Below are 18,018 nucleotides of genomic sequence, written 5' to 3'. Positions count from 1 at the left end.
ATGCCTTGGTCTGTGGTACTGGAGAAGACTCTGGAGAGTCCCTTGGATGGCAAGATCAAACCAGTCAATCTTAAGGGAAATCAGCCCTGAATGCTCTGTTGGAAGGACTGATGCTGAAGCTGAAACTCCAGTAATTTGGTCATCTGATGCAAACAGCTGACTCATTGGAAAAGTCCCTGATGCTGGGAAAGATTGAGGGAAGAAGGAGAAGAGGGCATCAGAGGATGAGATTGCTCTATGGCCTCACCAATGCAATGGACATGAACTTGGGCAAACTTTGGGAGATGGTGAGGGAGAGGGAAGCTTGGCGTGCTGCAGTTCATGGGGTCACAAAGAGTCAGACATGAATGGGTAACAAACAACAGCTTAAGAATTTGAAGAAAATGTGAAAAACAGAGTGAATGCAAAAGGGGGATTTTATGTGGCACATCCGAGAGCCAAATGTGATCACATAACTTAATTGAAATAATTAGTGACAACATGAGGGCAGAGGATACATGGCTAAATATTGATGTGTTGACAGAAGGAAAAGCCTCCGCTCATCACAGTGAGTGCTGATGAAAAGTCAAAGAGATTAAATCCATCATAAAAAAACTAAGAGATATAGAGGACAGACGAGATAATTGAATCTCTGAAATAGAAAAACAGGGTCCTTCAACAAAGAGATTACCTAAATTTCAAACCAAAGTTTTGTTCTTAATATAAAGAACTAACTCTAAAGTTAAAAAATAGCATGATGGTATCTAAGAAAATCAGATATAGTGCATTTAACACTGAGATGTGTATTGATTATGTTATTCACCTGACTGTTTAGAACAAGGATTAGAGTAGTTCATGGGTAAACTTCTTCATTATTTTCTTTTGAAAATAATGGGGATTTTGGTCACTAGCAATTCTGAAAGGACAGATAGATGTATGATACTAGTAGCAATGAGTGAAATGGCAGACCAGGCAGACGTTTAGTGAGAAGAATCAGAGATCGAGAAAGTCAAAGTCTAGATGGTTGTGCCTATTTGCTGCACTCACATTAATTAGAGGAGGAGATGGGAAAGGCTTAAAAGTATTTCTAAAGTACATATACCTCCATCAGTAAGGGGAAAAGCCTTTTGGCTCAAGGGGCTTAAGTACAGTTTCTCAACTGAATGAATGATAAGCTACATTTATTATCAGGGGAAACTCTTCAGGAACTAGGCTTAAAGGTAAAACTACATGTATCCTTGGTGAGATGGGCCGCAGGAATGTGCATGTTCCCAAGACTGACAGGAGGGGCAGCTTCCAACCGCTAGTCCCAGGATGAACATGAGACAAAGTCTTAAACTTCCTGAGCTGTGAATCAGCCTCCAAGTCGCACAAATCCAACAGACAATGGATAAAAAAATAACTGGCCAGGGGATCTTAAGTATAATAGTTGAGCAGTAAGTGGCTTATACTGAGCCAAGAAAAACACCTAGGAAAACAGGCTAAAAAATAAAAAAGGGAAAAAAAAATCTGAACAAGGACATCAGAACCTTCACACTGCTGGGGAAATATGTCACAGAATTAGTTTAGCCAGTGACCTGTATGCAGGTCAGGAAGCAACAGTTAGAACTGGACATGGAAAAACAGACTGGTTCCAAATAGGAAAAGGAGTACATCAAGGCTGTATGTTGTCACCCTGCTTATTTAACTTATATGCAGAGTACATCATGAGAAACGTTGGGCTGGAGGAATCATAAGCTGGAATCAAGATTGCCAGGAGAAATATCAATAACCTCAGATATGCAGATGACACCACCCTTATGGCAGAAAGTGAAGAGGAACTAAAAAGCCTCTTGATGAAAGTGAAAGAGGAGAGTGAAAAAGTTTCCTTAAAGCTCAACATCCAGAAAAGTAAGATCATGGTATCTGGTCCCATCACTCATTTCAAATAGATGGGGAAACAGTGGAAAGTGTCAAACTTTATTTTTTTGGGCTCCAAAATGACAGCAGATGGTGACTGCAGCCATGAAATTAAAAGATGCTTACTCCTTGGAAGGAGAGTTATGACCAACCTAGATAGCATATTGAAAAGCAGAGACATTACTTTGCCAACAAAGGTCTGTTTAGTCAAGGCTATGGTTTTTCCAGTGGCCGTGTATGCATGTGAGAGTTGGACTATGAAGAAGGCTGAGGGCCGAAGAATTGATGCTTTTGAACTGTGGTGTTGGAGAAGACTCTTGAGAGTCCCTTGGACTGCAGGGAGATCCAACCAGTCCATTCTGAAGGAGATCAGCCCTGGGTGTTCTTTGGAAGGACTGATGCTAAAGCTGAAACTCCAGTACTTTGGCCACCTCATGCGAAGAGTTGACTCATTAGAAAAGACTCTGATGCTGGGAGGGATTGGGGGCAGGAGGAGAAGGGTACAACAGAGGATGAGATGGCTGGACGGCATCAGCGACTCGATGGACGTGAGTTTGAGTGAACTCCGGGAGTTGGTGATGGACAGGGAGGCCTGGCGTGCTGCGATTCATGGGGTCACAAAGAGTTGGACACGACTGAACAACTGAACTGAACAGATGGTAGAGAATCTGCCTGCAGTGCAGGAGACCTGGGTTCAATCCCTGGGTTGGGAAGATTCCCCTGGAAATGGATATGGCAACCCACTCCAGTATTCTTGCCTAGAAAATCCCTCGGACAGAGGAGGCTGGAGGGCTGGAGTGGCTGGGGACTGAGCGACTAACACACACAAATCATTAAACAAATAAACTGATGAACAAAGAGAAGGAAGTGACCCTGGTGGTAGTCAAGGAGGGGAGAGTAGTGTCCAGACTGCCTACAGTCTGTGATGTAAAATGTCCAGTTTTCAATAGAAAATTGTGAAACATACAAAGGAAAGGAAAAGTGTGAGCCATATACAGGGATACATACAGGTAATAGAAACTGCTCAGATGTTGTGCTTAGCAGACAAACTACACCAAAGCTATTATAAATATGTTCAAGGGGAATTTGGGGGATTAAGGGAACCTGTGCAAGATTTAAATCAAAATAAGATGACAGTGATTTATCAAATAGATAATGTTAATAAAGAGATTAAAATTGTATATGTATTTATTTATATATTTTCCAACTCCAAAATTTCCCTCATTTGGAAATTGTTTCTCTCCCTACCTACCTATCTATATGTATTTTCCAACTATCTAAAAGTACAATAATCCAAATAAAAAATTCACTAAGGGGCTCAACAATAAGTTTGAGTTAGCAGAAGAAAGAATCTGCAATGTTGAAGATAAATCAATAGAGATTACAAAGTCTAAATAGAAGAAAGAAAAATAAGTGAAGAAAAAGAGTGTCAGATAGATATGGGACATCATTAAGTGTACCAACATATCTATGATGGCAGTCATAGAAAAGTGAGAGGGAGATAAGACAGAAAAAATATCTAGAGAATTGATGATTAAAAATTTCCCAAATTTGAGGAAAAACATTAATTTACACATTCAGTTTAGTTCAGTCACTCAGTCGTGTCCAACTCTTTGTGATCTGATGAACCGCAGCACACCAGACTTCCCTGTCCATCACCAACTCCAGAATTTACCCAAACTCATGTCTGTCGAGTTGGTGATGCCGTCCAGCCATCTCATCCTGTCGTCCCCTTCTCCTCCTGCCCCCAATCCCTCCCAGCATCAGAGTCTTTTCCAGTGAGTCAGCTCTTCACATGAGGTGGCCAAAGTACTGGAGTTTCAGCTTTAGCATCATTCCTTCCAAAGAAATCCCAGGGCTGATCTCCTTCAGAATGGATTGGTTGGATCTCCTTGCATTTCAAGGGAGTCTCAAGAGTCTTCTCCAACACCACAGTTCAAAAGCATCAGTTCTGTGGTGCTGAGCTTTTTTAACAGTCCAACTCTCACATCCATACCTGACCACTGAAAAAACCATAGCCTTGACTAGACGGACCTTAGTCGGCAAAGTAATGTCTCTGCTTTTGAATATGCTATCTAGGTTGGTCATAACTTTCCTTCCAAGGAGTAAGCATCTTTTAATTTCATGGCTGCAATCACCATCTGCAGTGAGATTGGAGCCCAGAAAAGAAAGTCTGACACTGTTTCCACTGTTTCCCCATCTGTTTTTCATGAAGTGGTGGGACCAGATGCCATGATCTTCATTTTCTGAATGTTGAGCTTTAAGCCAACTTTTTCACTCTCCTCTTTTGCTTCCTTCAAGAGGCTCTTTAGTTCCTCTTCGCTTTCTGCCATAAGGGTGGGGTCATCTGCATATCTGAGGTTTTGATATTTCTCCTGGCAGTTGTGATTCCAGCTTGTGCTTCTTCCAGTCCAGCGTTTCTCATGATGTACTCTGCATATAAGTTAAATAAGCAGGGTGACAATATACAGCCTTGATATACTCCTTTTCCTATTTGGAACCAGTCTGTTGTTCCATGTCCAGTTCTAACTGTTGCATACAGGTTTCTCAAGAGGCAGGTCAGGTGGTCTGGTATTCCCAGCTGTTTCAGAGTTTTCCACAGTTGATTGTGATCCACACAGGCAAAGGCTTTGCCATAGTTAATAAAGCAAAAATAGATGTTTTTCTGGAGCTCTCTTGCTTTTTTGATGATCCAGCGGATGGGCAATTTGATCTCTTGTTCTTTTGCCTTTTCTAAAACCAGCTTGAACATCAGGAAGTTCACAGTTCAAGTATTGCTGAAGCCTGGCTTGGAGAATTTTAAGCATCACTTTACTAGCGTGTGAGATGAGTGTAATTGTGCAGTAGTTTGAGCATTCTTTGGCATTGCCTTTCTTTGAGATTGAAATGAAAACTGACCTTTTCCAGTCCTGTGTCCACTGCTGAGTTTTCCACATTTGCTAGCATATTGAGTGTAGCACTTTCACAGCATCATCTTTCAAGAATTGAAATAGCTCCACTGGAATTCCATCACCTCCACTAGCTTTGTTCGTACTGAGGCTTTCTGAGGCCTGCTTGACTTCACATTCCAAGACGTCTGGCTCTAGGTGAGTGATCACACCATTGTGATTATCTGGGTCATGAAGATCTTTTTTGTACAGTTCTTCTGTGTATTCTTGCCACCTCTTCTTAATATCTTCTGCTTCTGTTAGGTCCATACCATTTCTGTCCTTTATCGAGCCCATCTTTGCATGAAATGTTTCCTTGGTATCTGTAATTTTCTTGAAGAGATCTCCATTCTTTCTCGTTCTGTTGTTTTCCTCTATTTCTTTGCATTGATCACTGTGGAAGGCTTTCTTATCCCTCCTTGCTATTCTTTGGAACTGTACATTCAAATGCAAATATCTTTCCTTTTCTCCTTTGCTTTTCGCTTCTCTTCTTTTCACAGCTATTTGTAAGGCCTCCTCAGACAGCCCTTTTGCCTTTTTTCATTTCTTTTCCATGGGGATGGTCTTGATCCCTGTCTCCTGTACAATGTCATGCACCTCCATCCATTGTTCATCAGGCACTCTGTTTATCAGAGCTAGTCCTTTAAATCTATTTCTCAGTTCCACTGTATAATCATAAGGGATTTGATTTAGGTCATACCTTAATGGTCTAGTGGTTTTCCCTACTTTCTTCTTATTTACACATTGGTGAGCCTCAAATAGGATCAGTGCAGTGAAATTCATTCACAACCATACTCATTATGATAGAAACGTTGAAACCTAAAAACGAAAATCTTGAAACATCAAGTCATCACATACAAGGGATCACAGTAAGAATGACAGCTTGTGTCTGTTCTGAAGCAATGGAGGCCAAAGACAGTGCATTGACATTAAAAGTGCTAAAAGGCATATATCAACAACCAAGGATTTTATAGTAAAAAAAAAAAAAAAGTTTCTTTCAAAAGTGAAAGTGAAATAAAGATGTATCCAGGTAAACAAAAAACAGAGACTTCATTGCTAGTATACTTGCCATATAAGAAGTACTAAAAGAAGTTCTATAAACTGAAAGAAAGTGGCAGTAGACAGTAATTTGAATCTTCATTAAAAAAACAAAACGAAATAGAGAGTTCCAATAAAGGTGTAGGTAGTGATGAAAAGTGTAATTAAGCATTTCTTTTTCTTTCTTCTTTTAACTGATTTAAAAGGCAGTTACATAAAATAATCTATTACATTGTATTGTTGGGTCTATAACATATAGAAAGAATTGTAATATACTTTACAGTAATGCAAAAATGAATGAAGCTATGCTGGAGAAAGGGAATGACACCAGATGGTGCCATTTGAATCCACAAGAAGAAAGAGAGACAGAGATGGTAAATAAGCTTAACTTTAAAAATCTCCATAAATATATCTGAGATCTCCTTGCTTCACTTCGTAAAAAGACAGAAGTTTTTATAAAGCAATAACTATAACAATGTATTTTTGAGTTTGAAACACATATAGACATCACATGAATAACAAAAATAACACAAAAAGGAGACAGAGATGAGAGCATGCAAGAATAAAATTTCTATGTCTTACTGGAATTAAGTTCGTAGAAATGGAAGTAGATTCTCATAAACTGAGATTTATGTTGTAAGCCCTAGACCAACCACTAGGAAAGAAGCTTTTAGTTAGTTAATTATATAATTGTTGCTGCCACATGTGACTTAGTCAAGTCTGACACTAAGTCAAGTCTGACTGTTTTGCAACCCCATGGACTGTAGCCCACCAGGCTCTTCTGTTCATTGGCTTTCCCAGGCCAGAATACTGGAGTGGGTTGACATTTCCTCCTCCAAGGGATCTTCCTGACCCAGGGATGGAACCCACATCTTCTTAATTGGTAGACAGAATCTTTACCACTGAGCCAACTGGGAAGCCCAATTATATCGTTAAGAATCATCAAAGAAATTAACATAATATGTTAAATATTCACTTAAAACAAAGGGAAGTTATAAAAGCAGAAAAGAGGGACAAAATAGGAGAACTGTATAAATATCGTTATCTCAGCATTTCATGATGAAGTCTTTCAATACTCAATGATCTGTTAGACTTTAGATCAAATAACGTTTTTTCTTTAGACTCATTTCCCCTCAAATTAGTATTCCATTCATGGTGCCCCTTTTATTTGAAATATTTTAAGAAAGTTAATATGAATTTTGAAGCAATTTATTTTCAGCTAATTTCTATATTAAATTTTATGCTTCATCACCTTCCCCTGAAAAATTCTGTGTTAATAATAGAACACACTCACCAAGACACACACGAAGATATACACTGAGATCCATACTTCCTTTTGTACCATTAGATGCTTAACTACACACTCACCTTATATTTATTCTCTGACACTACCAATATTGACATAAAGATGCTTATATCTTACTGCATATATCTAGAGGGATAAATTTGGCCATTAATTTTGGAATTATTTAAGTTGAATGCATCCAAACAACCATTTCATGGCTCACCAAATGCCTTTGCATCTTTTAAAAAGGAGTGTGCTTGAGTGTAGGTATTTATAATAGAAAGTCATAGTAGTAATTAATGGTGTTCATAATCATAAAGACATGCAGAGCATTGTGCATAGTAATGTATAACAAGATATCATTTAGAAATTTGTATCCTTGGACTTCTCTGGCAGTCCAGGGGTTAAGACTCTGCAGTTCCACTACACGGGTTATGGGTTTGATCTCTGGTGGGGAATTAAGATTCTGCATGCTGCAGTGTGTGGTGAAAAAATACACTAGTTTCAGTGAACTTCTTTAAAAACAAACACAGAAATTTCTGTTTATGTAATTCTAGTCATAAATTACAACTTTGAATAATGGCATGTATGTATGTATCTGTGCACACATGTACATATATGTGCAAATAGATAAGAATACTACACTCTGCCATGAAGCATTATTGATGTACTTTGGGTGCTAAGAAACACGAGTGTGCTTCTGGTATAACTCTCGAAATGTGGCAGAATCATCAAGTGTACAGCTGTGAGAATCAGACTGCCTGCATTTAACTTCTAGCTTTGCCATTTAGATGTTCAACCTGGTATCTATAAACTATAATAATAGTGTCTTCTTCGTGATGTGCTTGTGAGTATTAAATGCCATCTTAATGCATGTAAAGTCTTAGAAAGTGCAAGCAAATCATTTAAGTACTCAATAAATGTTAGAGATCATTATTGATCTTTTGATTCTGCTCTTTCAGGAGATAAAAGTTTCTTTCAAATCTGGAGTGTGTGTTAAATTTAGATTATACTTCTCATCTAAGAGCAGATCTTCAATATATGTTTTCATTTTGATGGTGTCTGTTACTGTCCCACCTTTATTTGTGACCCTTAGAGTTTGCAAATTGTAATATACAACTATTGGCATGTCATGGTTTTTAACTGGGTGATGGTTGATTCCCAGGGATGACAGGTGTATTTATACTGTTTTTCATGCACCTTTTGTGTGTTGTGTAAGGAAGGTTTGGGGTATGATGATGACACAGACTATTTTGAGACCCTTCCATGTGATTTGCCTAGTCTCTCCAATCTGTTCCCGTTCCTTTTATACAGGAAGACAGAAGATGTTTATCTCTTTGTTAATCATTCATTTACTTCTCAGTATCTACCCAAATCTGTTGATTTCATTGTAATGTCAAAGCACCTTTGTATAACTATTCTCAAAATATGCTTGATGCTTCTGTTACAGTTTGCTATTTTCTGAGCATTCCCCCATTTCTTTCTTTTTAATATGTGGAGACACTGTTTTGTCTACCTATCAAATCTGATGCCATCACTTTTCATTAAAAACTCCACCCATCTACCAAGACCAGTTTCAGAGTCCTCCTGTACTCTACTCACCTGCGTGCTATGGCCTCTGTCTTCTGAATGCACCTGGCTTGATTGATACACCTTTGATGGGTCATTTAGCCGTTTTTAAATTCTAGTTTGGTTATTTGTGTGCATCTGCCTTCAAGACAGAGATCGTGTTTGCCTCACCTTTTGTGCCCTCCATAGTGCATATGTGCTCCGCCGAGTCTGACTTTTGCGACCCCGAGGACTGTAGACTGCCAAACTCCTCTGTTCACGGGATGTTTCCAGGCAAGAATACTGGAGTGGGTTACCAGTTCCCTCTCAAGGGGACCCTGTGTATAGGAAAGTAGCAAGTATTTAGCGACAGCAAATATTTAACAAGGACCGCTTCAATGCCAGGAACGGAGCTCAGTGATGCCGGGCTTCATGGGAGAGTGAGTGATGCTTTTGTCCTGTGTTCTCTAAACTTATTTGCTCAATGAATGATTCACAGATTCACATTTTGAACAATGTGATGCTACAGAACAGGCCCTGGACTTGCTATTGGATATACTGGATTAAAATCCAGACTATGTGACTTTGGGATGATAATACCCACTCCCCTACCATGAGCTGTGGTTGTCTGTTTGAAAGTAGGAACACTAGACCCATCTTGTGCCATTAAGTGAGCTAACATATTGGAGGGGCTGGAGGGCTCATAACCAAAGTGTTTTTTGGATTGGCAAAAAGGTGAGCTGCTCCTTTTCTTATAAAGGTACTACTGGAATAAAAATAAAATGGCTGGTTTTCAAAGCCGTCCTTAGCTTTTGTTGTTGTTCTAGCCCTGGCTCTTATCAATCTTCTCTGAATGGGCCAAGCAGACTCCCCCAAGGCCTGGCCACTAGGGATGCTCTTTCCTCTTCCCAGCAGCACGTGGCAAGTACGTGTTTATTTGCTGTGGTGCTTATAAACTGCTCCTCTCTCCGGTTCTTCAAGAAGTACTCGCAGGACTCAAGTTTTGTTTAGTGTCTTGTTTGGCTTTGTCGTATCTACAGTGTAAGAAAGAAAGTGAAGTCACTCAGTCGTGTCTGACTCTTTGCAATCGCATGGACTGTAGCCCCGCCAGGCTCCTCCGTCCATGGGATTCTCCAGGCAAGAATACTGGAGTGGGTTGCCATTTCCTTCTCCAGGGGATCTTCCCAACCCAGGGATCGAACCCAGGTCTCCCACATTATGGGTGGATGCTTTACCATCTGGGCCACCAGGGAAGCCCAGAATTACAATTACTAGCATCTGTGAGGACATTTTCACTTCTGCAGAATTACTTCACATCCATTATTTCATTTGAGGCCATTGGCGAGTCGGTGAGCATGGTAGAGCAGGGACCGAGGCTACCAGATGTCCTTTGCAAAAGAGGAAATAGACCCTCAGCATTTAAGGGGCCTGCATCTAGCTTAAAAGTGGCAATGGACATTGAGCAAATGCAAGCCCTGTGTTAGTTGCTCAGTTGTGCCCGCCTCTTTGTGACCCATGGACTGCAGCCTGCCAGCCTCCTCTGTCCATGGGATTTTCCAGGCAAGGATACTGGAGTGGGTTGCCATGTCCTTCTCCAGGGTATCTTCCCGATCCAGGGAGTGAACCTGGGTCTCCTGCAACGCAGGTGGATTCTTTACCAACTGAGCTACCAGGGAAGCTCCCAAACACAAGCCACTTGTCTACAAAGTAGGTGCATCTCCATTCTACCCTGCTTACCCTGGAAGCGAAGGCAAACGCTGATATACTTCCTCCTAACCGTCTCTTCATTTCTTCTCTGCAGAGGCATCCATCCTGAGCTACGATGGCAGCATGTACATGAAGATCCTCATGCCCATGGTCATGCACACCGAGGCAGAGGACGTGTCCTTCCGCTTCATGTCCCAGCGAGCTTACGGGCTGCTGGTGGCCACCACCTCCAGGGACTCCGCCGACACCCTGCGTTTGGAGCTCGATGGGGGGCGTGTCAAGCTCATGGTTAACTTAGGTATCGTATGAAGTACCCTCTGCCACTCCGTTTGGGCTTGTCTTCCCTTTCTTTTACGATTTTCATTGGTTTGATTGAATTCTTTGTTTGTTTCTTGAAAGTTAGCTGCTCACCTCTTGTTTAATAGACCGAGGATAAAACCCAACAGCAACAAATACCTTCTCCTTGTTTCTGCATGAGGTTTTTGATGTCAATTTCTGGTTTCTGACAGTGGTGGTATTTCTTTACTAGAAGTTTTGTTTTCTAAGTTTCCTTTCTTGGTTTTTTGGAATCGTTTAGCTTTGTGTAAAACACGCTACTTTGGTCCATCTTTTGATCAATCCCATTCTCATTAAGTCCAGCTCCTTGGTCACCACTCAAAACAGTCAAAGTTAGAGAGCGGGGCCAGGGCAGGAGATGGAAGCAAAATGGGAGGGTGGTGTTGGAGGGAACAGAGCCACCTGAGTGGGATGGGAAATGCATTGTTTGAAGCTCCACAAGGACCAGTCACATGGGAAGTTCTAGGGGCCTTGACAACACTACTATCTCCTTATACTTTCTCCTAATAGGGAGGACAAGGCGCATTGTTTCTGTGGTCCCACTGGGGGAAAATTCTCTGAGTTTAGGGTCCGACACATTGAAGGACAGTGTGTCTCCCGATATGTATCTCCTTCCTTCCAGACATTCCTACCCTTGTTCAGCAGCCCTTTTTATAAACATGATTAAGTCAGACTGTTAACAGTTACTCTATTCTCATATAATCCATATCCGGTTTTCCTTCATGTTGAAAAACTGGCGATTTCAAATTGTAACTTTATTGAGAAAGGACCTCTTCTTCTACTGTGATTACTTATAGTAATACTTTGGAAATTCCTCTTTTTATGGCCTCACATTCTTTTGGGCTACTGACCTTGACTGAATTCTAATCAATACACTGTGGAAAGTGGGGACCTCTTGGTTTTTGCAAGGAAAAAAAAAAAACAATCTCTATTTCTGTTGATTCTACTCAGTAGAAAGTCAATGCCCTGTGTTGACACAGCTGAGTTCAAACTTTCTAAGCCTGTGATCGGTTTGAGGATGTAGAATATGTTTAGATACACAACTCCTTCCTAAAGATGTCAGTAGGGTGGCTTGTCAGAGGCGTGAGGATGACATGGTGGACACGTGTAGCAGATACAAGATGGTCCAGAATCCTAGATGGCCTGCTGGGAAGGTGGGAACTCCATACCTGTCTTATCTGCTGCAGGTCAATGGTTACACTTGATAAGTGCCTCTACTACAATCCGAAAATTCTCTAGGGCACAGAAGACTGTTTTGAGCAGTGGCTTGTTTAGTTGTGTCTCCTTTTTTTTTTTTTCCCCCAGTTTGCAGCTTTTACAATACTATGCCCTTTTTCTTTTCCAACCACATTTGATTTCTGTTGTCAGTGTGTCTCTTGGTTTTTCTTTTGTGTACGTGTGTGTTTGGTTATTTTGGGTTTTGTTTTGTTTTTCCTTTTGCTGGATCTTTGTGAGTGTTCTTGAGCTTCCAGTCCTCCCCACCATCAGCCATGGTAAATCAAAAGATGGTATTCAACCCTTCAAAGGCCCAAAGCCTGCGGCCCGCATAGCAAACAGCCTTGCGAACAGAGTGTACTGAGCAGCCTACAGGGCTGGCATCCCCCTGTCCCCTCCACCTTCCCCTCCCTGCACCATGCTCCCCACCTGAAACCACCCAACCGGACTGCATACCTGAAACCAACCACCAGGAGCCGGCTGTCAGCTTCTCTGGAAAACAGCAGAAAAAATTAAAACCTAGAGCAACCACCCCTCCCCGAACCCAAATGAAAACAAATATGACCTCCTACTTAGCTCCCAGAAAAGAGGACTTAGTGTCAATTTTTAACCATCTATTTAAGGTAAGAGAGAGCCAGACACATAAGGAATATTCTTGGGATTCTAGGGAAATGCACATTGGCTTTAAGCAGATAACTTTTTTTTTTCCATTTTAGATGTTGTTTTGTAAGATTCAAAGGCCAACTGTGACAGGTCTCACATCTTAGAAGGAAAAACGGAAGTGGAGGGAGATAAAAGGGGATGATTCAGAAAGATGAACAGTTTCTCTCTCTCCCTTTCACACACACACACACACACACACACACACACACACGGAGTCATAAATTCCAGATGTATTCCTAGAAGCATTATTTTTCCATTTTAAACTCTCATGAAAATCTGGGCGATGTGCATTTTTCAAAGACTCTGCTCTAGCCTCCTGGCTCCTTCTGCACGTGACCAGTGTACCTCCCTCTAGTTTGAGGCATCGTGGGCAAAACAGAGAGAGTCTACCCTGGAAAGCACTGTGCTTCTCTAGAAACAGTGGTGACTTTTCCCTCTGAAGGGTACAGTTCACCACAATGACTACTTTCAATTACATAGCTTTCTTTCAACCATAAGTGGAAACAGGACTTAAATTCCTTGAAGTGTACGTACACACTCCATACTCAGGCTTTGTTTGAATGTTCTGTTGCCCTCCCTGCCCAGAGTGTACCCCTTCATAAATGCTTTCTTTCTCCCAGTCCTGAATTCATGGTCCCCTTTTTTGATAGTAGTAAACATCTCCAAGCAGCGTGTTCATTTATGTACAAAATTGCCATCACTATTTGTAGAGGATCCCTCCCTCCATTTAAGTTATGTCTCTTTTCTAGCACAGGCGCTAATGATATTCCCATTTATTTCAAATTGTTCACACATATAAGCTCATGATGTACATGTCTGTATTTTTCTGCTGTAACATAGCTTCTAAATGTCAAGGAGACTAGGCTTTTCCAAAGGTCTTTCTTTCTGAAGATGGCAGCTGTGGCAATAGCACATGGACAGTGTCCAGCTAAACATAGCATGTTTTTATAAAGCTGTGAGGTTGACTATTGACCAGTCATAGTTTGATCTCTTAGTATTAAAAGCTATAATCACAATTTTAATATTATAGTAGTTTTCAATTTTAGAAAACCTTATTTTAATCCCACAGTAAGTTTGTGAGGTAAATCAGTTAAATGTTTTTATGATTGCTTGCTAGACATGAAGCAAAGAAAGTAGGTCTCAGAGGTGGGACTACCCATGTTTCTAAACTACTTGATCATCCTGGGTTATCCATTACCTCCAAAAATCAATACTGTGGATCAGTGATGTGATGGACTTAATGACCTCTGACTGGTTTCATGATGGTCACCTTTTACACATGCGCACAAGGCATCTTTTGCCTGAGTGCTTGGTTTGAATGGAGCCAACAAGTCCATCAGCATTGGTGCAGCCTCATTCATGGGCCTGTAGAATCCTCAGCAAGATGCAGGCCACCCTTCCTCAGTGGCAGAAGCTTGTAGGCAGTGTCACACAGCTTGGTTAATTGCATTCAGGTTCTCCAGATGCTCTCTCTCTCTTTGGAAGCAGAGAAAGTAGGTCACAGTGGTGGGAGTACCCATGTTTCTAAACTACTCAGTCATCATGGGTTATCTGTTACTCAGGCAGAGAGAGTACTACTGTCTACCGTATCCATCATTGAAGGCCCACAGCTCCTAGAAACGTTCATCTCTTGCTGAAACCAAAGCTCATCAATATAGAAAATAACATTTCTCCTTTTTAACTAAAATGAAACAGAAACAGCCAAAACAGAATGAATATCATATACACACATCCACCTCCCTCAAATACATGCCAAGTTCAGGCAGAGAGAGAACTTAAGCTGTCAATGGAGCTCTAAATGAGATTGCCTTGCCAGGACAGTTCTTCTGATTCGTTTTTCATTAAAAAGTACATCCTCACTAGCAAGACCACTCTCTCAGACCCTATGAACAAGGGACTGGGGTATATTTTTCTTCCCAAGCATATGTTTCAAGTAAGGTAACAAAATCATTCTCCATTTCTCAACTGAACATACCCACTTGTTTGCTGTCTTGGAAGCTCCAAGTCCTCATGGTGATTTAAAGACACCATTCAGTTCATGGGACCACGTGGATGAACCCAGAAAGACGAGCCCGACCCCACAGCTCTGCCTAGATCAGGTCCTTGACAGAGACGAGGTCCTCAGCCGCACAGAAACCCAAACAGAAAAGTTAAAGTTTAAAGTTTCTTCTCATTTAAAGTTCTTGGGTTTGTCGCTTTAGGTTCCCTCTTCCCCTTTCTTTCTCTGGAGCGTGCCCACACACCTGCTTCCCCTCTTTCTTGCATCCACGAGGGAAGGGCATTTCTCCAGCAGCTGAGACCTTGCTTCTCCCCACCCTGCCCTCCCCTCCCCATCCCCACCAGGGGCATGGCCTCCTCTGTCCGGCGATCGTACCAGATGCTCCAGGGCTGTTTGCTCCCACTTTTCTGTTGCGGTTGACGACACATGACAAACCTAACCGCACGAAACCAAACCCAGATTTTTCTCAAGAGATGTTCTGGGGAACAAATTAGCCTCCCGCCCCCACCTTCCTCAGAATGCTTGGGTGTTATAAATTGTTGCTATCTGGATTCAGGTAGTTTTATTCTGCCCTGTCACTCACCACTCGTTTCTTTCACACTGACTTGCTTAAAGTGATTTACTTTGGGACATTTAAAAGGTGGCATTATCTTTCCATAAGCCCTCCAAGACTACTGGGTTAACTTTAGCTAGAAGAAGAGCAGTTTCTAGCTGTATTTTTTTTCCCTGTAATTTTCTCTCTTTGATCATTTTCCTTTTACCTTTCAATATCTGGCTTTAAACACATTCTTATGGGAATTTTGATCGCTGTTAAAAAAAAAAACAAACAAACTTAGGTTCAGATGGGCAGCCTACTAACAGTGCACCTGAGACACGTCTCTGACCATTCTGCCCCATCACCTGCCCGTTAACTCTGGGCTTAACCTTCTGTGCCGTGTGTCCATGACTGCAGACAGATGGTAATAAAAGGATAGATGCTCTGACCTCTGACCCCAAATACCTTTTCTGGTGACCAGAACTGGAAAAAAATAGCCATCTTGTCATTCCCTCTATTTCCCACCTCCCCCCTTTTTTTTTTAAAGGGATTTTCTCTCTTCAAGAGGCAGGGTCACAGGATGGGATAGGTCGGGTGTCAAAGGTGCCCAGGACCACCTCCCCATGCAACCAACTCGCCTTCTCCTCGAATGCTGTGGGCGCTTGATTCAGTCTGAGTATTCAGGCAGGAAGACGGAGATGGGCTCCATGAGGGGTTGGTCTGGGGGCCTTTGACACCGCAGCAGAGACCCCAGTCAATTGGGCTAACGTCATACAACTCCTTGTACCCAGCACCCGGCCCCACCTCTCTAAAATCTGGGATGGGTGTTTGTGCGGTTAGCGGTTTGCAAGTGGCCATTTTATGACAGGAAATGACCAGGTGGTGTTAACCTTTTTCTTACATCTGAAGACAAGGCAAGTCTGCCTATGTGAATTTCTACTGCATTTGGGGCCTGAATTAAAGAGGGTGGAGGGAGATTGGTTTTAGAAAAAGGGAAAGGGTTAAATACTGCCCTGAGAAACAAAATTTGAAAAAATGATACACTATGTCAGACTGGTGATATTATCTTTGGAATATTAAAAATTGTATTTTTGCTCCTTTTAAAGAGCAATTTCAAGAAAAACCAATTATAGAGGGAAACAAAATACAACCTGCATTTGGTGGGGAAATTTTTGCAGTATTTTCCAAGTTTAACAAAAATAATATTTCAAAGTCTGTGTTTGAAATACTTTAATAATGATCAACAGGATTTTTGAAGGAAAAAAAAGCATCCTTGGTGTCTATTGTGGATATATATGTATACCAGTATATATCTCTATACATATGTGTATATATATGTGTGTGTGTGTATATATATATGTATCCAACTTTACAAAACAATATACTGTACATATACACCCACCCTTAAACTTGTGCCTACTGTATATATATATATATATATATATAAAATGGCCACATTTCTTGCGTGTGTCTGTCCCCGGAAGGGTGGACTGATTGTTTTGGATGTCTGCAGCTGTTACCTTGAAGGATGCAATTTCATCTTTCATTTATTTTTCCCCATCTAGACTGTATCAGGATAAACTGTAACTCCAGTAAGTTTTCCCTCAAGTTTCATTTTGTTCTTTAAAAAAGAAAACTGACTTTATTTTATTTACTGTTTTATGAGCTGTTTTTCATTTGAATTATTTTATTTTTTTGACGATGGAGTTGGGGGGTACTGGGGTTGACAAGCTGAAGGGCTGGGGTGATGGTTTGGGCTGAGTGTGGCCCGAGATGTGGTTTCTGGATCAAGGCAGGTCCTTTCTTCTTTCCTTGCATTGGTTCTATATGCAGAAAAGGAGGAAAGGGCACCTGGCTAATGAAATAGCTTGAAAATGAATTGAAATGGTAATTTGTTGTTTTGGGAAAATAACTCTCAGGGCTGGACAAAAAGTGTTAGAGAAACCATAATGCACTTCTCCACTACCGAAAACTTCAGAAAATAAAAGCAGGGCTCATGACCCACAAGGTGGCTGCCAACTCTGACATTTCTTTCCTGGCATTTATCGCTATCGGGTTGAACTTTCTGTTTTGGTTTGTTTTTTATAGGAGGGTGGGCACAGCATTGCTCTTGGTAATAATGCAACATATTAACCAAAGACTTGAGATGCGTTCCTTTTAACCAAAGACTTGAGATGCATTCTAGTTCTTCTGAATAAAGAATGGCAGATTATTATTTTTACCTTATCCTATTTAAACATTCCACCTCTTGAAGAAGGATCTTAATGAGGGACAGGCTGAATACTGCTCACACATTTCTTCCTTTGTCTGAGAAATGCACATTAACTTGAGCCATGAAGTAGGAGAATAGAAGGAGAAAGAGGAAAGATGGATGGGAAGGAAGGATAGGACCAGCTGATAAAAGAAAGAAAGTAAGAAATATACTTTTGTGTCCTACAGCATGTTATATAGGTAAGGCAATTAAGTAATAATTAAGCAACTTGGGTAATCGGTTAGGGCGATTAGCTACAACAGGCAGACGCAACATTTCAGTGTCTCAACAGAAAAGATTTCATTCTTGTTTGGTCAAAGTCTAATGCGAGTTGAGCAGGTCTCCTGGTCAGCTCTCTTCAAAGAAATAATTCAGGCATCTAAGATTCTTTCATGACTTGGGTTCAGCAACCTTGGAGTTCGTTCTTTACTTCCAGTTGTACCCATAGGGAAGAGAGAGAGAGAGCTTGGGTGGTTACACAGTGTGTTTTATTGCTTTGCCTAAAAATGCCATACATCCCTTCTGTTCATATTTTGTGAGATGTAGCTCCATCTTAAAGAAAGTTGAGAAATACAGTCTCTGTGTGAAGCAGGAAGACAAAATTGGATTGATGAAGCATCTCAGTTCAGTCGCGCA

At 41.1% G+C, this 18,018-nt stretch overlaps 1 protein-coding gene across 4 annotated transcripts in view; it reads left to right on the top strand.

Moving 5' to 3' along the window:
* The window catches only part of NRXN3 (neurexin 3), a 1,763,013-nt gene that overhangs the window by 607,923 nt on the left and 1,137,072 nt on the right, over positions 1-18,018 (top strand). For all 4 annotated transcript variants that reach the window (XM_068964453.1, XM_068964455.1, XM_068964456.1 and 1 more), the window contains 2 exons: positions 10,478-10,681; positions 16,697-16,723. In XM_068964453.1, the coding sequence (XP_068820554.1) occupies positions 10,478-10,681; positions 16,697-16,723 (231 nt within the window). The remainder of the gene's footprint in view (positions 1-10,477; positions 10,682-16,696; positions 16,724-18,018) is intronic.

Source organism: Capricornis sumatraensis, chromosome 2 (assembly GCF_032405125.1).
Source record: "Capricornis sumatraensis isolate serow.1 chromosome 2, serow.2, whole genome shotgun sequence".
Classification (NCBI taxonomy): Eukaryota; Metazoa; Chordata; class Mammalia; order Artiodactyla; family Bovidae; genus Capricornis; species Capricornis sumatraensis.
The sequence above is the reverse complement of the archived record's forward strand: the minus strand, read 5'-3'. Positions and strand labels throughout refer to the sequence as shown.